Source organism: Gouania willdenowi, chromosome 19 (genome assembly GCF_900634775.1).
Source record: "Gouania willdenowi chromosome 19, fGouWil2.1, whole genome shotgun sequence".
NCBI classification, from domain to species: domain Eukaryota; kingdom Metazoa; phylum Chordata; class Actinopteri; order Blenniiformes; family Gobiesocidae; genus Gouania; species Gouania willdenowi.
The window spans coordinates 6,918,849-6,943,355 of NC_041062.1; the positions used below are offsets into that span (position 1 = coordinate 6,918,849).

The 24,507-nt window shown below is 36.6% G+C and overlaps 1 protein-coding gene across 5 annotated transcripts in view; it reads left to right on the top strand.

The window, feature by feature from the left end:
* Nucleotides 1–24,005, top strand: part of ctbp2l (C-terminal binding protein 2, like) — a 144,295-nt gene extending 120,290 nt beyond the window's left edge. For 3 of the 5 annotated variants that reach the window (XM_028476132.1, XM_028476131.1, XM_028476134.1), the window contains 8 exons: nt 1,916–2,070; nt 8,790–8,934; nt 10,315–10,521; nt 14,579–14,793; nt 17,106–17,236; nt 19,557–19,684; nt 19,806–19,923; nt 22,961–23,141. In XM_028476132.1, the coding sequence (XP_028331933.1) occupies nt 1,916–2,070; nt 8,790–8,934; nt 10,315–10,521; nt 14,579–14,793; nt 17,106–17,236; nt 19,557–19,684; nt 19,806–19,923; nt 22,961–23,141 (1,280 nt within the window). Of the gene's footprint in view, nt 1–1,915; nt 2,071–8,789; nt 8,935–10,314; nt 10,522–14,578; nt 14,794–17,105; nt 17,237–19,556; nt 19,685–19,805; nt 19,924–21,155; nt 21,231–22,960 lie in introns of all 5 variants that reach the window. The other 2 variants (XM_028476135.1, XM_028476133.1) reach the window with 2 other exon arrangements.
* Nucleotides 24,006–24,507: the final 502 nt, after the last annotated feature.

The window sequence follows — 24,507 nt, forward strand, 5'->3', positions numbered from 1 at the left end:
AGCGTGACATGATGAGATAAGAGGAGCACACGGCTACATCTACTGGGAATAGCTTATTGTCCTAGATCTTATCCGCGCTGACTGTTTTGGCCTGTTTTGTCAGCTCAGTGAGATTCATAGGTGTGGACTCTGACCTGCACAGTGTTAGTGTGCTGGTACTCTGCAGGGAACACTCGCCCTCTGTCTCAGCTTCATCTATCCACAATGCTGAGGAGCAGCATGAATATGGATGCTCCTTCTTCTTCTTCTTACTTGTTAACTTTTGTATAAAGCAGAGCTGGGAATTGTTGGAAATCTGAGTGTGACACATTTCCTTCGGGAGATGCGAGAGAAGGTCGACTTACGGGGTGTTAGCGTGTCAGACTGTTTCTTTGTCTGCATTAAATGAAATTCTTCTCATTTCAATGATGGATTGTTTTTTTTTTTTTTGAGCCAGACCAGCAGTAGAGCTTATTTCTAATTGTTTCCCACATCTGGTTGCTGAGCTCATGTTGGATGCTAACTTTTTGTTGGGAAATGAAAACAATAAAACTATGAAGTGTCAGTGTGGAATATGATAGAGCAATGGTTCTCAACCTTTTGAAACCCCGAAATAAAAGTGCCCGAAACCGGGGACCCCCACTGTATGAACATTCTAGAACAGTCATGTGGAGACAGGGCCATCTATATATCATATATAGTGTTCAAAGTGTCAATATTTGAACAATTAGTAGGAACAATTAGTTTGAACCGACAAGAACTGGGCATGACAAATCTTGAATGTGGTTAAATTGGCAAAAAATAAGCATGAAATATGGTGAAAAGAGTTTAAAAGGGACATTAATGGGTCAACATATGCAAAAGGTGACAAAAGTGGTGGAAAGGTTTTATAAGTGCCGAAAATGTCTTTGAAAGTGGAAAAATTTTGCAGTCGAGGCATTGGAATTTGATGATCAAGTGGCAGAAATGAGAGTATTGTAGCAAAAATGCATTAAAAAGAGCAGAAATATGGCAAGAAAAAGTGATGAAAATAGGTAAAATAAGCAAAAATGGGCTCAAATTGTTCAAAAAATAATTCTTAGTTTCTTAAAGGCATCTGGTGACCCCCTCAGTGTCTCGTGCACAAATGTGATGATGACCCCGTGGTTGAGAACCCGTGTGATAGAGCAAGTGTACATCCACATGTTTATTTAAGCAGATACCTGTGTCTGTTTGATGTAAGACTGACTCTAATCCACTTGTGAAGAGCTGCATCGATTTATTAGACGTTTGTCAGCTCAATGAAGCCTCACCGACACCAGCACTAATGTGTAGAGGAAGAAAGAAACACCAGAAAGTCTTTTCCATTTGACTCCAGACTCTCTTTACTTTGCTTTCATTCAGACATTTGTCTGCAAAGTGAAACGCTATAATAATAATTTAATTAAGTTCTATTTATACGTGCTCAAATTTCTCAGTTAATGATACTTATTTCCTTTTTCATCTTTACTTTTTTTGTGAGTTCAATAAATAAGGCAGTGCTTCCCAACGTTTTTAATTATACACATTTCTGGTGACTCTAAAGACGTTATTATTAATTTATATTGAAAGATTATGGTAAATGTTTTTTGGGGTTTTCTTTCATTACAGAAAAAGAGACAAAAAATGGTGTTTAAATGTTTTTTTTTTTCTTACAAAATCCCTGAAATGAGTTTAAATGAAAGTTTGAAATATGATGAAAAAAAATCAGCTAGTATAATATGAATTTCAAAGGATAAATTTGACATTTGTTATAGTTGATTGCATTTGAATTGCAGAGTGTTTTACTAAAGTCTGTGACGCGTGTATCAAGTATGATTAGGTTGACCTTTATGAAGTCTTTCTATCTTAAATGTATTTCCCAGAGTGACTTAGACACTTCACAGTGAGATAAGTGTTGAACTTTCTCTCTCCCCAGGTATTCGGCCCCAGATCATGAACGGCCCGATGCACCCGCGCCCCCTGGTGGCGCTGCTGGACGGGCGCGATTGTACGGTGGAGATGCCCATCCTCAAAGACCTGGCAACCGTTGCATTCTGTGACGCCCAATCCACACAGGAGATCCACGAAAAGGTAGAAAACACTATAGTACTCACACATCACAGATGGTGGATGAGGGGATGAAAGTGTTAATTTGAACAACCATAAATTAAATTAAATTTAATTAGTGTCATCTTCCTCTAACTCTTGAGTGATCATTTAAAATAAACTCACAAACTCTTTTTTTCCTTATTTTTCTTCTTATTTTTCTCATGCTGTAGGCAAGGCAAAGGAAATGTATTTGTATAGCGCATTTCATACACCAGGCATTTAACATGCTTTACATGATCAAAAGGTGCAACAGAAAACATTCTTAAAAATCAGTAAGAACATTAAAATCATCATTAAAAACATTTAAATTAATAAACAAAAGCACAGGCTCCCGTGCTTGTGAAAAAAAAACTTCTTTCTTTCCTTTTCTGGTTTTCCCCTTTTTCTCCCTTTTATCCTCTTTTTTCTTGCTTTTTTTTTCTTTTTTTTTCTTTATACTGTAACAGCGCAGGCTCCCGCACTTGTGGAAAATGTTTTTTTCTTTCCTTCTTTTTTTTCTTTTTCTTTTTTATTATTTTTTACTGTAACAACACATGACCCTGCACCTGTAAAGTTCTTTTTTTTCCTTTCTCTTTTTTTCAAAATTTTCCTCTTTTTTTTTTTACCCCTTTTCCCCCTTTTTTCCTCTTTTTTCCTCTTTTTTTCTTTTTCTTTCTCTTTTTTCCTTTTTTTTCTTATTTTTTCTTGTACTGTAACAGCACAGGATTCAGTACCTGAGGGAAAAAAAATTCTTCTTCTTCTTCTTCTTTTCTCTTTTTCTTCTTTTGTTTTATTTTTTCTCTTTTCCCCTTCTTTTTTCTTGTAATTTAACAGCACAGGCTCCTGTGCCCTGTGGAAATGAGTTATTTCTTATTTTTTTCCTTTTTATTTTCTACTTTTTTCTTGTACTGTAACATCATATACTCCCTTCCTGTGGAAACTTTCCTTTTTCTTCTTTTTTTCCTCCTTTTAACCCTTTTTGTTCTCTTTTTTCCCCTTTTATTTCTTGTACAGCACAAGCCCAAGTTCCAGAGGAAAAAATATGTTTTTGTCTTTCTTTCCTTTTGCTTTTGCTCCTGTGTAAAACTTATTAAATCCAGCTCTTCTCTCTCTACATCCACTCTGATAAAAAAAAAAAAAACATACAGACATTGGATGAGCAGATGATGAAGTTCTACCTTTCCCCACCTGCTTCTTTCTTTTTCTATTACGGCGCTCAGATGTGAAGTGTTGTCACCCCCCCCCCCCCCCCCCCCAACCACCCCGTGCACACGTGCCAGTTAAAGTTCAGCGCTTTCATTATGATTTGATGTCAGTTTGTGGCACAGAGCGAAATGCCTCTATCAGTGCCGTTGTTCTAATAGAAAGTCTGGTGTGATGAGGATGCCGTGTAATTACATCGCCTTGTAGAGGCTCTTTATTGCTTTTATGCTGGAGAACAATATATGGCCGTGGAGACATGCAGTGTATCACCTGAGTGCTACATGTCTCTCTGTCTGAGAGCTGCTACATCTCTGATTGTGCTGTTTTTATTAGGAAAACAGTGCCTATTAAAACATAAGCATTTGCATAGAGATCAATTCAATGGTGCATGGTGGGGGCCTAAAGGAGTGGGTGGCGTTTTGTTTGTTTTAACACAGCCTTATCAAGGAAAACATGATTATTATGTTTGCCCCGCCAGCATATTCAGCACTTTGCAGTAATAACCTGCAGTCTAGATACCCAGAGGGGACGTATGGTATAAATTGAAAAAGTCCCATTCCTTCCATCTGCAGTGAGGATGCTGATGCTGAGGTGTAATGTTCAGGGTCCGCCGTCACACACACACACACACACAATACATAGAGTCATGACAATATACCATATAGGTTTGGAGCTCCGTCTGTTGGACTGGGACTGAAATCATGGTTGCTATTCCACTAGAATGAGATGAAAAGCTACACAAAGCACCTGCGTGACACACTCCTCCTCATCCAAGGTCGACGATCCCGTGTTTTAGTCACTGTCGTTACAAGTCATGTGCAGAGAGAAGTTGGACATCAGCCCATCTGGCACCGAGTCAGTATCAGCCCATCACACTGAGAACTGGCTCCTCTATTCATCCAGTACTGCTTTATAAATGTAGGGTTGCAATTAATGACGAGCAATGTTTGGTAATTTAAACAAACATAAATGATCTTTTGTGTGATAATTCACTCTTTTTTCTGGTACTAACAGCACAGGCTCTCGTATCTGTGGAAAAACAAAAATATTCTTGCAATATTCTTCTTTTTTATTTTTTTTTTCCTTTTTTTTCTCCTTATTTTTTCTTGAACTATATCAGCACAGGCTCCCGCACCTCCTTTTTTTTCTTTTTAGTTTTTTTTTTCTTTTTAACTTTTTTCTTTTTCTTTCTTTTTTCTTTTTTCTTCTGCTTTCTTTTCTTTTTCTTCTTTCTTCTCTTTTTTTTCCCCATTTTTTTCTTGTACTGTAACAGCACAACACCGTGCCTGTTAACACCTTAGTTTTTGTTTTTCTTTCTTTTCTTTTTCTTCTTTGTTTTCTCTTTTTCCTCCCTTTTTTTTTTTTTTTTTTTCACTTTTCTTCTTCTTTTTTCCCCTTTTTGTTCCTTATTTCTTGTACTATAACAGCACAGGCTCTGAACCTGTGGACAATTGTATTTTTTCTCTCTTTTCTAAAAATTACAATTTTTTTTTCTTCTTTCTTTTATTTTTCTTCTATTTATCCCTTTTGTCTTTTTTTTGTTTTTCTTCCTTTTTCTTGTTCTATAACAACACAGGCTGTGGAAAACTTCTGTACTCAGTGTTAAATCCAGCTCTTCTTCTCTCTACATCCACTCTGATGGTTGTGTGGGATGATGTCATAGCCACAAAATTCCCTCCCAGGGAAAAAAAAAAAACTACAGTGCAGGCAAACACACACACACACACACACACACACACTAAATCTAAAACGAGGCCTTTCACTGAGGCCTCGTCAGGAAACTCTAAAGTTGATTAAAGCGTAGTGGATTCAATAACAGACGTAGAATGACTTTGGTTTAGTAGTAGTAATGCATGTATTGGTTTCCACTGAGATAAACTGAAATCAGGATGAATTTTTCTCCAGACGATTACGTTTTCAACCTTGAATCTTTGCCACGGTGCGAATTGTAGCCGTATATGCAAATGAATCTGCTAATCCCAGGACTGCTATTGCAGGTTGGCTGGAGGTGAGTGCAGAGCAGTTATTTAGGTGTTCAAAGGGCCTGTAGCTAATACTGACAGAGTGTAGTTTAGATCCACATCAGGCTGAACACCAGGACAGGTCACCTTGTCCATGTTAAGTAGCTCAGCAGCAGTAACTCTGTGCAATGATGGTGCAGTAAATATCAAGTATTAAATCAAGCTAGCAGATAACAAAGAGTTTCTTATTATTGTTGCACGTGATTAAAGCTGATTGAGACAATATTGATTTATCCATAGACCCTTTGATTGTTTGTAAACATTGTGATGTATTTTGTTGGGGCGGGGCTTAGCCTGGAGGCAAACCACCATAGATATATATCTATATATATATATATATATAAACACTAGATGACTTACCTGCGCTGTTAGACAATGGGAGCGACTTAGCAATGTGGCGGCCATCTTACCTCATACAGCTTGCCTCGCTCATTTCATCGATGTGAATGGTGCATGTACTGTTTAAATAACCCTAACTTGTTGCTCAATTTCAACCAATTTTTAAACGGCAAGCAACAATTTCAACATGTACAATCCTCCTATGTCATAACTACGTATAATAAGGTTTGTAATAAGGCAAACCATTTATAAATCCGTAAATATTTAATCAAGTTAAGGGTATGTATTTCCAACAGCTACCGTAGAGCACGTCAGAATGTCAGAACGTCAGTTGTTTGAGCTACGCTGGCGAGTCCCGCCTGCGTCATCGAGTGTTTATATATATCTATGCTTTAGCCAGCGCCGTTTTCTGTTTTTGCCTCCAGCCACATCACTCCTGACGTGGGCCATTAAAGGGTCTATATAAACAGTTTGGTGCATAGCATTGTGGGAGGTGAAGTCCCGTCAACGAATGCATAAAAGTGTTTTTACTTTCATTCTTATCGTGATTTCTCTTGTTCACTTGACGTAATTATAGCTCTAGTTTTTTCACTTCACTCCACGAGACTCCACATACCATAATGCAGGGGTGTCAAATTCATTTTTAAATATGGACCAGGTTGATCTTAAGTGGGCCACAGATTTGACACGGGGAAACCAGCAAATTCACCATGATAATAATACCCTAAATTGCACCTCTGCATATACTGTAATTGATATAAAGTATTTAAGGGACCTACAATATTCAAGCAATAAGTTATAGATATCGTCCATGCAGAATCTTTACTTTAAATTTCCTTGATTTTGTGCCAATGTTTTTATTTACTCTGGGTACAATTTGTGGAATAATTTGAAGGAATTTGCAAGATTCTAAAAAAAAAAAAGTTCTTATAACAATTTAAGATGAAAAAAATCTGCCATCATGTGATATAAGCATTATATTGTGAAGCTTCATTGAATTTGTGTATTTGGAGGAGCTCAGATATCTACAAATGAATTATTTGGTCATTTACACAATAATTGATGTTTTCTTTTGTCATTTTTACTTTTACTTTCACCTGCAGGCCAAAAGGGCCGGATTTGGCCCCTGGGCCTTGGGTTTGACACGTGTCATAATGCACTGCTCAAAACGTCTTTATCTAGATGACTTTTTCCACTCAACAAAACTGAAACTTTTCATTTTTACTTATTATTGTGTGTAAGGATCCTTTGCTGGTTTTTATGACACAAGCTCAGTTATTCAGGCATTAAGTAATAGCGACATAATATTAGATAGTTATTCAAAGAGTTATCAAATATTTTCATGTATTATTTCAGGATTCATTTTACGATCAGCCTCGTCTCTGTCGTCTGTGACGGTTAATTTCCACGTGCTAAGCTCTAATAAATTTAAGCGTAACAGAACCTTTTGTTTCCAGTGTTGACGTGTTAATGGGTGCTGTGTCAATGCTGCATGGGACACACGTGACAGCTAAAGCTAGCGCTGTTAAATCTCTAAAGTCATTTGTCCAAAGTCACGTCGGACATGTGATTTTCACGACTCCTCTGATGGTGATCCTGTGATTGTCATGATCTCAAATGGACTAAATGGACATGCTGCATGACCCCATCATAAGCTCTTAAAGAATAGAAATGATAATAAAAAAAATGTCTACATTACACATTATTATTTATTTTAAACTTCAAGACAAAACAATGCAATTCTGTGACACAAAAAAAAAACCATTGAGAAAAAATACAACTTATTTTAAAATTGGAGTATTATTACACTATACAACAATATAACACCTACAGGTACAGTGCACATGTCCTCAGGGAGGAACAACAACAACAACAACAATGGTCTAAAAGCAATGCAAAACACTGCAATCAAAAGATAAAATAAAATATAAACATTTCTACTTTACTTTGGTTTTTACTAGGAATGTAACGATTCACTCAACTCCCAATACGATTCAATTCACGATACTGGGTTCACGATACGATTCTCTCACGATTTATTTTACAAAATGGGACTGTAGTCAAATGATGGATGAAAAATATTCCTGTATTTTTTTTGGGAAGAAAACTAGAAAATACTGTTCTATTTTCCATTTATTTTTCCTTTTCAAAAGAATCCCATGGTAAACTATTCAAAATAATGCAATTTAACTAAAAATAAATCTTGAATGAAATAAATAAAGAAATAATACAAATGAAGAAGAAGCCGATTCATTTAAATTCTGGTTTAAACTACTCAATAGTTATTTTTCTTTTTAAAAGTGCAACTGAAAATGTGTTTTGTGCCTTAACAATTGCCTTAAAAACCCGTCATTGCACTGATTTACGTCAGATATTTGTTTTGACCAGCAGAGGGCGCTGGTAACCCAGTGGTCGGTTGGCATGCAGCTAATCTAGCAGTGAAGAAGAGATGCTATGCTAGCAGACAGAGTTAATAGAATAACGTGACTTTTACAGATATTCACGTAATATTACAGATATTCTTTCGGTGCTAAAGGGGTAATGAATCATTTATTAACATGTTTAAGAGTAGATGGCGTCCAGAAAGAAAGTAGTAGCAGATTCCGCCCGCCACGTACACTGCTGGACAAGAGCAGGGATAAATATATAGCGCCCCATGCTGTTTAAAAAAAGTACTGCAATTCAATTTTCAAAGTATCGATGTCAATCGTGATACCTATGAATCGATTTTTAACTGCCTTACGATTAATCGTTACATCTCTAGTTTTTACTAAACAAAACTCTATAAACCAAAGAACACAATGTGCAAACAACACAACAGAATTATATAGAATAGAACAAGAATGACTACACATGCAAAAAGGCAATGCAATGAAGGAGGTGAAATAAATCAAAGGAAATTCAATAAAATAACATAAATACTGTATGGGCAGAAGATTCACCAACATCTCCAATGTTGTTTAAAATGTCACACATCCAGACTAAATTGAAAGAGACAATGTAAAGTCATTGGAAAGGGTGTGTTTCACATTTATTATACCTTTTTAAATTATTCTTTTTATTGTCATTGTGTGTGTGTGTGTGTGTGTGTGTGTGTGTGTGTGTGTGTGTGTGTGTGTGTGTGTGTGTGTGTGTGTGTGTGTGTGTGTGTGTGTGCAGGTCCTCAATGAGGCGGTGGGAGCCATGATGTACCACACCATCACCCTGACCAGAGAGGACCTGGAGAAGTTTAAAGCCCTACGCATCATCATCCGCATCGGCAGCGGCTACGACAACATCGACATCAAAGCTGCCGGAGAGCTCGGTACGAACATCCCCAACACAAACCGATTCCATTCCATAATACAATAAAAATGCACAGAAGTCATTTGCCAGTGTGTGAAATGCGGTAATGAAACTTCATCGATGTCCTTTTTTTCCACATTAACATTGATTTAATGGATTTGTTTTTATGCTCTAGAAACATCTTATTAAATGTGATGCGTTTTCTGTCACCATTACTTTTTCTTTTTTTTTAACTCCCATGTTGTATTGATTTTCTTGTGCTGACTTGTTTGGCCTGGTAATGTCACATTAAAGCTCTTTTTTTGTGTTTTTTGTTTTTTATCAGATAAAGACAGTGTAGGCCTTAGAGAACAATAAATTGAAGATTATTTGCTTGAAAAAATAGATATGAAAGGTTGAAATTGCATTTGGAAAGTTTATTTCATTCCCTACTGTAAACACTCTCTTGTTGACTTCAGAGCAGTTTGATGCATTGCATTGTGGGGATTTGAAGGGATTTGACTTCTTTCTTATTATGATTTCTTGTGTTTCTTCCCCAGACTAGGGGGATAGTGTTTGTTGTTCTAGTTTGTTCCTGGTATTCCCCGTGATATCATCTCATTCACTTTTAAAATTGAAAATAAACGTCAGCCATTGTTTTGCCGTAAATTTCAGTTTTTGAAAACACCAGAAATGTTTTAAGAAGTCACTTTGGCAGAGTTTTTTTTCCGGCAAAAACACTTCTATACGTCCGTCTACGGCAGGGGTTCTCAACCTTGGGGTCGGTACCCAATTTTGGTTCAGAAGAGACTGGGATTGGGTCACCAGTTTCAAGAAACAAAGAATGTTTTTTGAACAATTTGACCCCATTTTTGCTTATTTTTGCTGTTTTCTGCACTTCTGCATTACATTTCACTGGCTTTTCTGCAATTTTTTTTTACACTTTCAAGACATTTTCGGCACTTTTAAACCCTTTCCACCACTTTTCCACCAAATGTTGACCCATTATTATATATATATTTTGCCCATTTAGCCACATTCACGATTTGACATACCCATTCTTTGCCAGTTTATTTTCAATTTTCAACTTTTAACTCATTTCTGTGGTTTTTAAAATCCCATTTCACCACCTTTTCCACCATTTTTGGTCACTTTTAACTATTTTATTTCTGATTAAAACAAGGATTTACATCTTTAAGATGACTATATACTATTGCGCCAATAATTATGAACTTCCTGGATAACAGTGGATATTATTCAGATCAATAAATAAATGTGGTTATCACAGATTCATAGAACAGAGGACCATTATTTTGCTGACTGTAGAACCACTGATCTACAGCACATTCAGACTGTGGCGTTCTATGGTTGCGGTGTCGTGTAATAAACTCTAAATTGTTCATCACCGATCTTTCCTCAGGCATCGCCGTGTGTAACATTCCCTCTGCGGCCGTGGAGGAGACAGCAGACTCCACCCTTTGCCACATCCTCAACCTTTATCGGCGAAACACTTGGCTTTACCAGGCTCTCCGTGAGGGCACGCGGGTCCAGAGTGTGGAGCAGATCCGGGAGGTGGCCTCCGGTGCTGCACGTATCCGTGGCGAAACCCTGGGCCTCATCGGTTTTGGTGAGCATCGATGAAAAAGCTTTGTCTGTTTTTTGTTTTCAATCTCTCCCTCCTGTGTTTTTATTATATTCTCTCCCGGCTCAGTGCGCCTTCTGTTTTCCTGCTCTGATAAGGTTATTTTTCTCCCTCTGCCCAAACCCACAGATTATCTCAAGGTTGTCTGCCCCCCCCCTTCCCTCCAGGCTCACTTCCTTTTTTTCTGCCACACTCTGTTTCTCTTTCCTGTGCTCTGATGCTCTCTTATTATATTTCCATTATTCTCTCCTTCTTCTGTTTCTGACTCCTTCTCTATCATCCCTCGACGTCGTGCTCTGCCATTATCCGGCCACATGCTGGACTAGATTCAACCTGTGTGTGTGCGTGCGTGTGTGTGCGTGCGTGTGGTTACACATTCCCTTCCCTACACCTGTTTTCCAACTGATTGTGCTCCTTTGCGTCACTCTGCCCTGTCACAACATAAACAGGCGGTCACATGTTCTTTCTTCTCACAGTGCCACCTTATCTCTGCGTCCACACACACACACACACACACGTGTCTCTCCATCTCGCTGAATCCTCCAAACTTCAGCATCCTCTACGGTTCTTCTTGGCTCCAACCATTTCCAGAACAATGTCCATTTTCGGGGGGGGGGGGGGGAGATTTGGATCGTTGGGTACCCTGTCAGTACAAGGATGCTACACACTAAGGCAGCTGGCAGCACAGTACACACAGGCTGAGGGGAACAGGAAGTTCTCCTACGAATAATGTTTTGTTTTGTTTCCTCGCAGGAGTTAAAAACTTACATTTTCTGGAAAAAAGATAAAAACAACCAAAACAGAGCAAGGAATTTGGAAAAGTAAAATAGATTTTCTAGGGTCCTAGAAGTGTTAAAACTAGAGCAAAAATGTCCTTTTTTTTCTAAAAGAAGGAAGAAGACAATATTTTTCCAACTCTGCTGTATTCTGTCTAGGATGCACTGTCCCAGACAAATCAGACAAAAGTTGGTGTAAAAAATAAAAAAAAACCATTGCTTTGTTCTGTTTCTTTACTGTCTCACCTTGTTTTATGAACACCAACATCTGCTTTTATATGTGAAGTGTAAAACTCTCCTGAGGGCCGATCGTATCCAAATGGATCGTAGGAGAACTTTGTCATGAGGAGAACAGGAAGTGGCAGCCATGAGACAGTAACGAAACAGAACGAAACCATGTTTTGTGTTGTTGTTTTTACACTAACATTTGTCTGGTTTGGTTTGAGGCAGTGCATCTTTGACAGAATAAAGCAGAGTTGAATAAAAGCTTGTCTTCTTTCGTTTAGGGAAAAAAAAATGAAATTTTTGCTCTAGTTTTAACATTTCTAGGGCCCTATAAAAATCATTTATTTTTTTTCCAAATTCCATTTTATTCTGTTTTTTAAAAAAAACAAAAACATTTAGAATTTTTTTCAGAAAACGTTAGTTTTTCACTCCTGGAAGGAAACAAAATGAATAATATTAATAAAAAGAAAACCATTATTAAACAAAAATGTATGTTAAAAATAAAAAAGCTACAATAATTAAAAGGTAGATATAAATTGAACTGACCTGGATTATTCTGACTGCTCCTTTGTTAATGATTCATAATGTAAAATGTAAACAACTGTGTACAAATTATTTAAATGTTTCTATATTTAGTTATGGATTTCTGGAACTGTTTTCTACAGTGATCTATCTAATGATTAATGCCTCATCCTGCGAGTTTAGTCATGTGAATAGTGTCTTAAATGTTTTTTTTTTACTTTTGTTAAGTACGCTCACTAGGTCAGATTTATTTACCTGAAATAGATCAAATCAGTTGACTAAATTTACATGAAATAAACAATATAATTAAATCACTTTTTTTTTTTTTACAGAAGACTAAAACTAAATAAAATATGAAAATTATAAAGAATACACCATTGAAACATTCATTTTTCTGCACAATAACATGGATTATCCTTATTTTTGATACATGGATTATGTAAATAGACCGTGTGCTGATCTGATGTTGACATTAACAATTGTTTGTTATTGAAATTGGTGCTTAACACTAAAAGCAAACGTAAATATGTAATTTATTTAAGAAAAAAATTATGTTTTCACTGTTGGGTTGGACGAGGACGAGGAAATGCAGCCACTCCAACTGTAACACGGTTATTTATCTACTCGCCGTTCATGTGACTATTTACTACAAGACCTGTGCACATGTCTCTGCATTTATTTATTTATTTATTTATACTAAAAACATACTAAATGTGTAAAATAAAACAAAAAAAGCTAAACAATATTTATACAAGTACACAAAACGACAACAGAAATGCACAAAAAAATACAAAGAATGTACAAAAAGGCTCCAAAAACACACAACATGACTCCAAAAAACATACATTACAGAAAAATAACAAGAAAACAACAAAAACAACAAAAATTTGATAATGACTCAAAATACACAAAACTAAATATATATAGAAACAATTCACAAAATGACAACAAAAATGCACAAAACTAGACCAAAAAAAATAGAAAAATACACAAAATGACTCCAGAATCACAACAAAAAACAATAATTATACAAAAAATGCACAAAAACACAACTGAACGACACAAAAATACACATAATGACTCCATAAAACATACATTACAGATACATACACCAAACGAAAAAATATAAAAATGAGTAAAAAAGACAAATGCATTTATCATGCGCATGTCCCATAGAATTAAACCAGGGAAATTGCACACGCTATTTTACTTTGCACCCGCAAATATACCTTTTTATAACACTACAGAGTACAGAGTATGTACACCTCTTTGTACAACCAACCTTCAAACACATACTCTACTTAAGCTCCTCCCACTATATGAATGCATACTTCCAACAGGCACTGTACTAGCTTAAAATGAATGTTTATTTTTTTCTCAAATCCTGCCTTATGCTTCTTTAAATCAGCCGAGTCAGCTGCTGCTGTGTGTGTGTGTGTGTGTGTGTGTGTGTGTGTGTGTGTGTGTGTGTGTGTGTGTGTGTGTGTGTGTGTGTGTGTGTGTGTGTGTGTGTGTGTGTGTCATCCCTCACACTGCTTTTTAAAACCAACATGAATGTAACAAGTCTGAGTAACTGAAGCAAAAGCACATCAGCTTAGTGGAGATCAAAAATATCTCACTTCAGAGGAGTTGTTTTTTTTTTTTATGCGATCCAATCCTAATGAACGTATCAATCGCTGTTTAACCTGAGCTCTAATCCATCTCCATCATCTGAGGAATAGCTTTAGATAGATTTATTTAAGTAGGTGCAGCTACAACTGAGTCTTTATCCTGTCATCTCTGACTGTCTGACACCGAGGGGATGATTGTGGTGAAAACGGGACGTGATGCTCCATCACAAAAACAGAACCTTGAGAGAGTAAAGGACCTTATCGATCCCTTTTTTACGCTTCAACAACATCCAGCTCTCCATTACTATCTCTGAGCTGCTGCTGAAAAGAAAGAACAAAGCTCTCTACTGCCTGCACAGCTACACACACACGCACACACACCTACACAACAAATGGCTGTGAGACTGTTAGAAGCGTCTCCGCTACAGCTTTAGTGTCTGATTAGAAACAACTGATGTGATTTTATTAATCCATAACCACCATTCTGTCTTCCAACAAGTCTTATAAAGTCCTAATGTACTTTTACTCTATGATTAAAATCCTATTTTTTAGGTTATTATTATGCACTAATCCAAAGATGGGCAACTTTTATCACAAATAATGACCAATCTGAGCATTAATACAGGAAATAACAAAGGGTTTGTGCTGTTTTTTTCCCCTCAATTTTTCCTCTAATGTTGACCACTCTTTTCTCTGGTGTATTTCTTATTATTTTATCTTAATCATGTCAATATTGTATCACCCATTAAACAGAAGGTACAATTTTCCATTTAAATTTTTACTTTTTGTTTTTAAAAAAAATATATGATTTTTTTTATTATAAAATTTTGTTTGCATTTGTTTATTAAATAAAAAAAGAAATATTCATGAAATTTGTATTTATTTAATGAGTTATGTGTCTCTCCTCAGGTCGTTCGGGCCAGGCCGTGGCCGTGCGCGCCAAAGTTTTCGGCTTCAACGTCATCTTCTACGACCCGTACCTGCAGGACGGCCTGGAGCGCTCGCTGGGTGTGCAGCGCGTCTACACGCTGCAGGACCTCCTCTACCAGAGCGACTGTGTGTCTCTGCACTGCAACCTGAACGAGCACAACCACCACCTCATCAACGACTTCACCATCAAACAGGTGCACGCCAAAAAAAATAATATCCACTGTTATACAGGAAGTTTATTATTATTTGCTCCATAGTATATAGTCATCTTAAATATGTAAATCCTTGTTTTAATTAGAAATAAAATGTGTTAAAAGTGACCAAAAATGGTGGAAAAGGTGGTGAAATGGGATTTTAAAAACCACAGAAATAGGTTAAAATTTGCAAATTAGAGTAAAAAATAGACAGAAAAAGTGGTAAAAAGTGTTCAAATTGTCAATATTGGCTTAAAAGTGGCACAAAATAAGAGAAAAATATAGTGAATAATAAAAAGAACAGACAGACGGCAATAAAATAAACAAAATGACATCAAAAACACACATAATATGAGAGAACAATATTTACTATTACCAGCAACACGCAAAACGACAACAAAGACTAAACACTAAACAGGGAAAAAAATACACAAAAATAACAGAGAAACATATACAAAACAACATAAGAAACAACCAAAAACACACACAGAGAGAGAAAATAATCTAAATAATACCAACAACTCACAAAAAATGACAACAAAAACACACAAAATAAGAGAAAAATAAACAAAATTATAAAAAAAAAAGAGCAGAAACAACAACAAAATACAAAATAATGATAGAAATAAACATGAATGAAAACACAAATGTCAGTTTTGGTCCAACATCAGGAGGAAGATGACAGGAAATGATAAAAACTGAAGAAATAAATCTCTTCAGGAGGCACTTAATACTGTTTCATTTTTCTTCTTTACAAAATGAGATTCTTTAAAATGTGTGTTATCACTCATTCATTCCATCATTATGCTCCATAGCTGTTTTTTCACAGAATTCTGAGTCAAATAGTTGGACATAAGGGGGATACTGGCATTCAGAAATAAGAAAAAGAGGCACTCGGTCCTAAAAGTTTGAGAACCACTGCTCTAAAGTGCTGGGTTTGGCCCCCGGGCCTTGAGTTTGACACACGTTTACTAGAGCGAGCATTATAAGAGCAGTAAAGGCTGTTTGTGAGCCTGGATATCAGCTTGTGTCAAGATTAAGGGATTACTTTCTCATCAGCGTATTCATTAGATTTTTTTTTTTCTCCTCTCTCACTTTTTGTTGTTGTGTTTTTTTTGTTGTTTTTTTTTTCATTTAAAGCCCCGCCGCTTCTGCCTCATCCTTATCATCTCTCTCAGCTTTTTCTTTATCCTACGTCTAAGAGTATTTTTTCCCAGGATGCCTCTGTCTCCTGGATCTCTCAGGTGTCACATGTAAACAAAGGTGGCCCTCTTTGCTGACTTTATCCCTGAGATATTATGTTTAAATCCTCAAACGCTTTGATCTGCTGCTGCAGATCTAGCAGATTAATCCGTGCGCTAAGGTGACATTCACACAAAGTTTAACAGTTTGTTTATTTAAGAAGAAGAATAAAAACACACTGGGGATGTGTGTGCTATTCTACACCAGATATAGGCAACTTACACCCTACAAGTAAATAGACAAATTGACTCCAAAAACACAGAAAATGACAGAAAAGTACACAAGATGACGACAAAAATAACTGAAAAAAACAACAAAAACAAACTAACACCAACAAAAGCAGATAAAATGAGAGACAAATATACTAAAAGACACCAAAAACACACAAAACGACAACGAAAATGCACAAAATGAGAGGAAAAATCTAAAAAATAACATTTGAAATACACAAAACAACAAAAAGGCTCTAAATGAGTGAAGAATTTACTACATGATACGAAAAACACACAAACACAACAAAAATGAAGCAAACATATACTAAATAACACCAAAAACACACAAAAAGAGAGGAAAATGTACTACACGGAACCAATAACACACAAACAACTATTAAAAAAACACAAAATGACACCAGAAACACACAAAATGTGAAAAAAAACAACACAAACTCTGAGTAAAAACACACAAAATGTCAACAAAAACATATTAAAACAAGAACACAATATTCAAAATGAGAGAAAAATCTACAAAATAACACCAGAAATACACAAAATGACAACAAAAATGCACAAAATGAGCGAAGCATTTACTAAATAACAGCAAAAACACACAAAACAACAACAAAAACAAACAAAATGTGAGGAGAACATACAAAATGATACCAAGAACACAGAAATGACAACTAAAGTGAACAAAATGACACCAGCAACACACAAAATGACAACAAAAACATATAAAACAACAATAAAATGTACAAAAATGTTCAGATTGTTTATTATTCACATTTTTGTGTGATGAAGTTGCCTGTTCTGTGTTACATTAGCTTATCTGAACATGTTTGGATGTCGTAGATGCGCCAAGGAGCGTTCTTGGTCAACACTGCACGGGGAGGTTTGGTGGATGAAAAAGCTCTGGCTCAGGCTCTGAAGGAAGGCAGGATACGTGGAGGTGCTTTGGACGTCCACGAGACGGAGCCTTTCACGTACGTGCAAAACACACACACACACACACACACACACACACTTATAACTCACAGAAAGGATCACACACAGACACGGGAACCTTTAAACCAGACATGTGCAGAGTGGACGCTCAAAATGAGAGAAAAATACATAACAGGTCAACAAAAATAGACAAACTGACTCAAAGAAAAACACATCAAAATTGCCCATTTCTGCTTCAAACATTAGTATATTAGTAAACATTTGTTCATGTTAGTTTGGGGGGCGTTTGTTTTCTTTTTCTTGTTTTGTATATTTTCCTGTTAATGTTGTTGTGTTTTGTGTATATGTTGTCTTTTTGTATATTGTTGATGTAATTTTGTATATTTGTCCTCATTTTGTGTATTTTTGCTGTCTGTCTTTTTGTATGTTTTTATGTCATTGTTGTGTATTTGTGGAGTCATTTTGTGTTTTTGGAGTCATTTTTTGGATTTTTGTTGTCATATTTATACTTTTCTGTCATTTTGTGTGTTTTTCTACTATCTTGTGCATTTCTGATGTCTTTTTCTGAATTTTTGAGTCATTTTTTGGATTTTTATTGTCATATTGTATACTTTTCTGTAATTTTGTGTATTTTTCCACTGTCACGCATTTTTGTGGTCATTTTTTGTTCTTTTGGAGTAATTATGTGTGATTTTGGAGTCATTTTTTGTTGTCATATTTATACTTTCTACTACTATCTTGTGCCTTTTTTGTTGTCTTTTAGTGTATTTTTGGAGTCATTTTGTATAATTTTAGAGTCATTCTTTGGTCATATTTATACTTTTCTGTCATGTTGTGTATTCTCCACGATCTTGTACGTTATTGTTGTCATTTTGTATACTTTTCTGTATTTCTGTTTTTTTGTTTTTTTACTATTTTGTGTGTTTTTGTTGTCGTTCTGTATACTTTTCTGTCATTTTGTTTTATTCTGCTGTCAGATACTGTTGAGGCTTTAGTGACGTCTGGTGGCGTCTTGTTGTTACACAGCCTGAAAGTGAGTGTGTTGACTCTGGATCTTCATGCTCTGCTGACCTGATGAGACCAGGTCAGGTGATACAGGGATGAAGGAGGAGATATCAGAGGGATGAATGGGTTTTACAACACACAGGAGAAGGAAGGGAGTGTGTTACTTTCAGCAGTGAGAAGAAGAAGAAGAAGAAGAAGAAGAAGAAGAAGAAGAAGAAGAAGAAGAAGATGGTGACATTTGTGAATAACAGGATGTGACATTTTAACCCTCTGGCATCAAATCGACTCATCATACATACAAATATTACAAGTTTAGAGGTGACCTTATGAATATATGAATATAATTGTGTGTATGTGCGTGTTTAGCTTGTTTAATATCACTTTATGCGCCAATCTGCATCCAAAGGTCGATGCTGGTGTCAAATTACTAACATTTAGGACAACATACAGTATCTGCATGTGAGAAAATCTTTATTTTCTTCTGTTATCCGTCGATGAGAAAAAGGCCTCGAGTGAGACAAAGACTGAACTCTTTAAAACAGAATGAGGCTGGTGTCAAATTACAACCAGTCAACCACATACTATAAAATATTTAAAGTGAGTAGACTCAGGTGATTCTCTGATTAACCAATGTGGTTGAAGAAAAGAAAGAAAAAGGACAGTGTTAATGGAATGAAGCTGATGTCAAATTACAAATAAGTGAGGAGAAATAAAGAAATGATGGTATGTTGTAAACTTAATGGCTAATGATCTAATCAGTGTTTTTGGGCACGTGTCAAACTCATGGCCTGGGGGCCAAATCCAACCCGATGGAGCATCCAATTCGGCCCACAGGAGAAAGTAAAACTGACAGAGAAAACATGATTCATTATGTGAATGAAACTCAGCAATATTTTCACGTTATCACAGTTTTCCCAGTGCTTATATTGCATGATTGCAGTCATTTTTATAGTTAAAAAACTCAAAATTCCTACAAAATTCTTACATTTTCCTTCCCGTAATTTAGTAGAAAATGGTCTCAAAAACTAGAAAATTTCAAGTGAAGATCCTGTTGGGAATGATATCTATCACTTATTGCTTGGATATTATTGGTTTCTTACATATTTAGTATTTGATTCATACATTAAGTGCAAACAATGGCACAATAATGTTGAAATTACTGTTTTTTCCGCATAAATTCTGTGGCCCACTTGAGATCAAGCTGCTCCGTATTTGGCCCCTGAACTAAAATGAGTTTGACACCCCTTGGTCTATGGTGACTCCTCCATGTTGTTGTTATAATTTCATCCTTTTCACTCGTTTTCTCAATGATTGACATCATCTTTATCTCTTTCTCTAATGTCTGTGTTGTAGTTTTGCTCAGGGGCCTCTGAAAGATGCCCCGAACCTCATCTGTACACCACACACAGCCTGGTACAGTGAGCAAGCCTCGCTGGAGATGAGAGAGGCAGCAGCCACTGAGATCAGAAGAGCCATCACAGGCATGTAGTACCAGTGCTTCACTTTAGGGCTTCCATTAGTGTGTTTTTAGGTTTGAAGTATTTAATATTGTGTGTGTGTGTGTGTGTGTGTGTGTGTGTGTGTGTGTGTGTTTGATGACAGGCCGTATCCCTGACAGTCTACGAAACTGCGTCAACAAGGAGTTCTTTGTCAGCTCAGCACCATGGGCTGTGATGGACCAGACCAGCGTTCACCCTGAGCTCAATGGCGTCGCCTACAGGTACAAATAAACATTGCATCTGTTTTTTTTTCTTAAAGGGATCCTCCACTGTTTTTACAAATGTGGTTTAAAACCGTTGAAATGTACTTATTAGAAGATCTATGCCTAATAAAATGCATTATTTTGTAGAATATTTGTTTTATTGCCTTTTAAAAATGGGACTACTTTACCGTTTTAGAGCCTGTGTTCCTCCTATCTTGACATCACATGATTGATGATGTCACACAGCCCCACTGTCTGTAAACATCCCATTGTTTCCTATTGGAGTGAAGCAGTCAGCCTGATTTTTAGGTCATTTGTCAGCTTTTTCAGTCAAAATGACAATTTGTGCTCCCTTTGGTTGCTCTAAATCTGTGTTTCTCAAATGGGGGTACGGTACACGATGGCACTATAGGGGATACTTCAGAGAATGAGTGAGTGGAAAACATGAAAAACAAATTAAAGCATTAAAAAGTAATGGGTTTTGTAATGTTTATTTTTAGTTAAAAATTCTATTTACTTGCTAACTTCAGCTACCAGAGCATGTCAGTGCACTGTTTAAGGGGATGTAAAGGACCCTTAGGATAGCTGTTTTTCTTTGCTTCATTGTCAAACTACAAAACCGCAGAGTTGGAACTGTCGCCCCTTGTGATCATAGATTATTTTTCGGGTCACAACTATTTTTATCCGCTTTCTGTAGTAAAAAAAAAAAGAGGGTTACTTCGACATCTTTAACTTTTCCTGATTATTTAGAGCAAACAAGAGCAGCACAAGTTGGAATTTTTATCGAAAACCTGTTAAATTATCTAAAAATCAGGCTGAATGTTCACTCCAATAGGAAACAAAGGGATGTTTACAGGCAGTGGGGACGGGTGACATCATCAATCATGTGATTTCAAGATGGCGGAACACAGGCTCTAAAACGGTATTCTCATTTTTAAAAGTTAATAAAACAAATATGGTGCAAAAATAATGTGTTTTAATAGGCATAGATCGTCTAATAAGTACATTTTAATGGTTTTTGGCCACATTTGTAAAAACAGTGGAGGATCCCTTTAAAGAATCTCACACTTGTGTATGCAGCATCCTCATTGTTTTTTGTTGTTTTTTTGTTTTTCTTTACTTTTAATTTGACACATGATTTTGATCATTTGTTGAGCTGTGATTAAATGAATTGATGATGTCGATCCCAGAGCTCCGCTCCCTTTACTAAACGCTCAGCATGTCTACCTCCATGTGCTTCTTTCACGCAGCCACGTCAACCAAACTCTTCCGGCCGTAACGACCGGGATGCCCCAAGACAAAATAATTGCCTAGATCAGGATCAGGTAAAACACACACGGGTCCCTGATTAGAGCCTCTAACCTCCTACCCCCCCCCCTCCCCTATGATACCCATGCACTTCCTGTTTGACTGAGCTCAGGATGAGATGAATGACACCCTCTTTTTATGTTGGAAAAAATGGCACTGAAAATTAAAATCCCATTTGGTGTGTGCGCAAATATCTTTTTCTATTGTAGTGACAATTAGACGATGAAATCACTTTGTCCTTTAATGTCTATGCAAATTAAATATCGTCAGTTACGAACCACGCATATGTCACGAGCACATCGTCCGATTATGCTAACGGCGTCGTTTGTTTGCATTTTACGGTGGAAATGTTTCCTAATAAGTCAGAGAAGCATTTAGCCGCAGTGTCTTTCATATAACGAGCTAGCGTTAGCACCTGAGAGGCTTTTTAATGGACGTTTGCACAAATATCAGGACGTTCACAAACAACTCAGCAAATCAGTCATGGTTCTGAGTCGAGTGTGGAACAACAGTTTTAATGAGCGTGTTTTAAGGAGGTCGTAACAAAGAGAAATTAAAAGATATGTGATATTTTACGAGATGGAAATGTCGATGCTTGTCAGCTGTTAAGGTCAATACTTTCCCTCCTTTTCCTTTCTTCTTTTCCTTTGAACTCATTCTCTCCATCTTCACTCATCTGCACACAGCAATTCCAGCAAGTTCATGTTGTTCTTCTTTTTTAAATAATTTGCTAAAGTTTCATTTACTCAGAAATCGTTTTCTCAGGAAATTTACTTTGATCTCCTGTCCTGCTTTGATGTGTCCTTTGATCCAGCGTTGGTGTTTGTTTCCTTCTGTCCCAATTATTGTTGCGTTGTCTCAGTCCATGATGTGACAGAACTGTCAAGTTGGCAATGCCCAAAGAGAACTCAAAAGGACACATCAAGGTGATCAGCAGATGCCACTGAGGAAGACTGGCAGTTGACAGTCGAAATATGTCATCAGATCAAAGCAAATTTCATGAAAAAAAGTGGAACTTTAACATATTATTCAAAAAGAAGACAAAAAGAACTTGCTGGAATTATTACGCGGAAGTCGAGGACACCATCAAAGCGATCCTCTGAGGAAGACTGTCAGTTAACAGTCAAAACATGCAAAGTGAAAAGCTATAACAATAATTTAATTAAGTTATATTTTTACATGCTCAAATACTAATCCAATGATCAACATACATATTAATAGTTTTTAGAAATATTGTCCTATTTCCTTTTTAATTGTTCCTTTTTCAGAGTTCATTAAATGTTTTAATTTTCTTCTATTTTTTCTTAATATAAGGGCCTATAGTTAAGTACAAATAATTTAATTTTGTTTTTTAATTTCTTCTTCTTTTTTTAAATTACTTTTTAAGGTTTAATTTATTCAGACCACTTTTTTCAGCAAAGTAAATAACTCATCACAAAACATCAAAGCGATCAGCAGACGTCTCTGAGGAAGACTGGCAGTTGACAGTCAAAACATGTCAGGAAATTAAAGTAAATTTCCTTAAGAAAAAAAAGTTGTCTGAATAAATGAAACCTTAAGATATTATGTTTTAATGGTTGATCAAGGAAGCAAAGTCTGATATTTTATTGGTTAATCTTATTGGCGGAATGGTCGATATTTGATTTCAAAGCCAGTATCGGTCGATAATATCGTGTATGTCTAATAACTGAGTATTTAGTGAGTATTGCACTTCACTGACTCATCCCTGTAATGTCTCCGTCCACAGATTCCCTCCCGGTGTGGTTGGAGTTGCTCCGGGCGGCCTCCCGGGGGCATTGGAGGGCATGGTTCCGGGCGGGGTTCCCATCGCCCACACCCTGCCGTCCGGTACACACCCCTCCCAGGCGCCGTCGCCCAACCAGCCGTCCAAACACGGCGAAACCAGAGAGCACCTCACCGAACAATAGCAGCAGAAAAAAGGATTCAGTTGGCAAAACGAAGAAAAAAAAACCCTCTCATCCGACCAATCACCAAGCAGCACCGACAAACTGGGACCAATAGACAGTGTTGACCCAGTCAGCAACTGGGAACAGAGGAAACGTGACGGGAGAATTTGTACTTTTAACCTTTTTTTTTTTTTTTTTTCTCGGTTTCTACGCGCCGTGTCTTTTGGTTCCGGATCAACTTCACTCTTTGATAATATTTTTTTGGTTTCTTTTTGGGGGTTTTCTTGTGGACAAATGCCTACGATAGTGCTGCAGGGTCACCTGATGAAACTCATCTCAACAAAAACAATAGAAGAACAAGAGACAAAAACCTTTCATCACCTGCTACTGGACCTTATTACTCCTCCCCTTTCCCTTCCTGGCCCCGCCCAGCTTTTTATGTAACATCCATGTGGTATTTAGGCCCCTCAATACACCTCAGAAGTGTTTTTACTTTCTGTGTGAATGAATGCAAATGGATTATGGACTCGTATATATATTTATCATTCAGCGAGAGGAAGGATTCGTCCTAATTTATGGTATTAACCCTTTCTTGCCTAGAAAACATGTTTTACAACACATGTAGTTACCCACAACACAAAGTGGGGGGAGCATCTTCTCTATCTCTATTTTTGTGCGGCCCCCAAAACAAATCCCCAAAAATTGTGTTTCAAGATGTTGGAAGGAATATAAAGCTCAACGTAATACATCAAATTACACCCCAAACACACAAAATAACTCCCCAAACACATAAATCGACAGCACAAAGTACAAAGAAACACACACAAAATGTAAAAATATACACAAATTGACTCATGTAACACAAAATGACAACAAAGAGACACAACAACCGCTTAAACAAACAAAATGTCTATGAAAACCCAAAAAATACATTACAGAATAGACACACAAATGTCAACAAAATTGCATAAAAACGACAGGAAAATACAGAAAACAACAACAACAAAAATACAGAAAATGACCCCAAAAACGCACAAATAGGCAACAAAAATGCAGAAAATGACAGAAAAATAGACATAATTACAACAAGAACACGACAAATAACAAAAATCATACATAATGACTCCAAAAACACAGAAAGTTACTAAAAACTGACAAAACAACAAAACCAGAGACAAAGACAAAAACAGGCATCTTTTTTCCCTCTTTATTAATGCTCTGATTGGTCATTATTCTAAATGTTGACATGTCTGATCTCGTTTCATTTAAAAATACACGTTGTTTTAAAGTTTTTCAATCAATTTGAGCTAAAAATGTGAGTTTTTGTCAGAATTATGGGCGTAACTTTCCACTCCAGTGATAGAACAGGACAGGAAAGGGTTAAAAA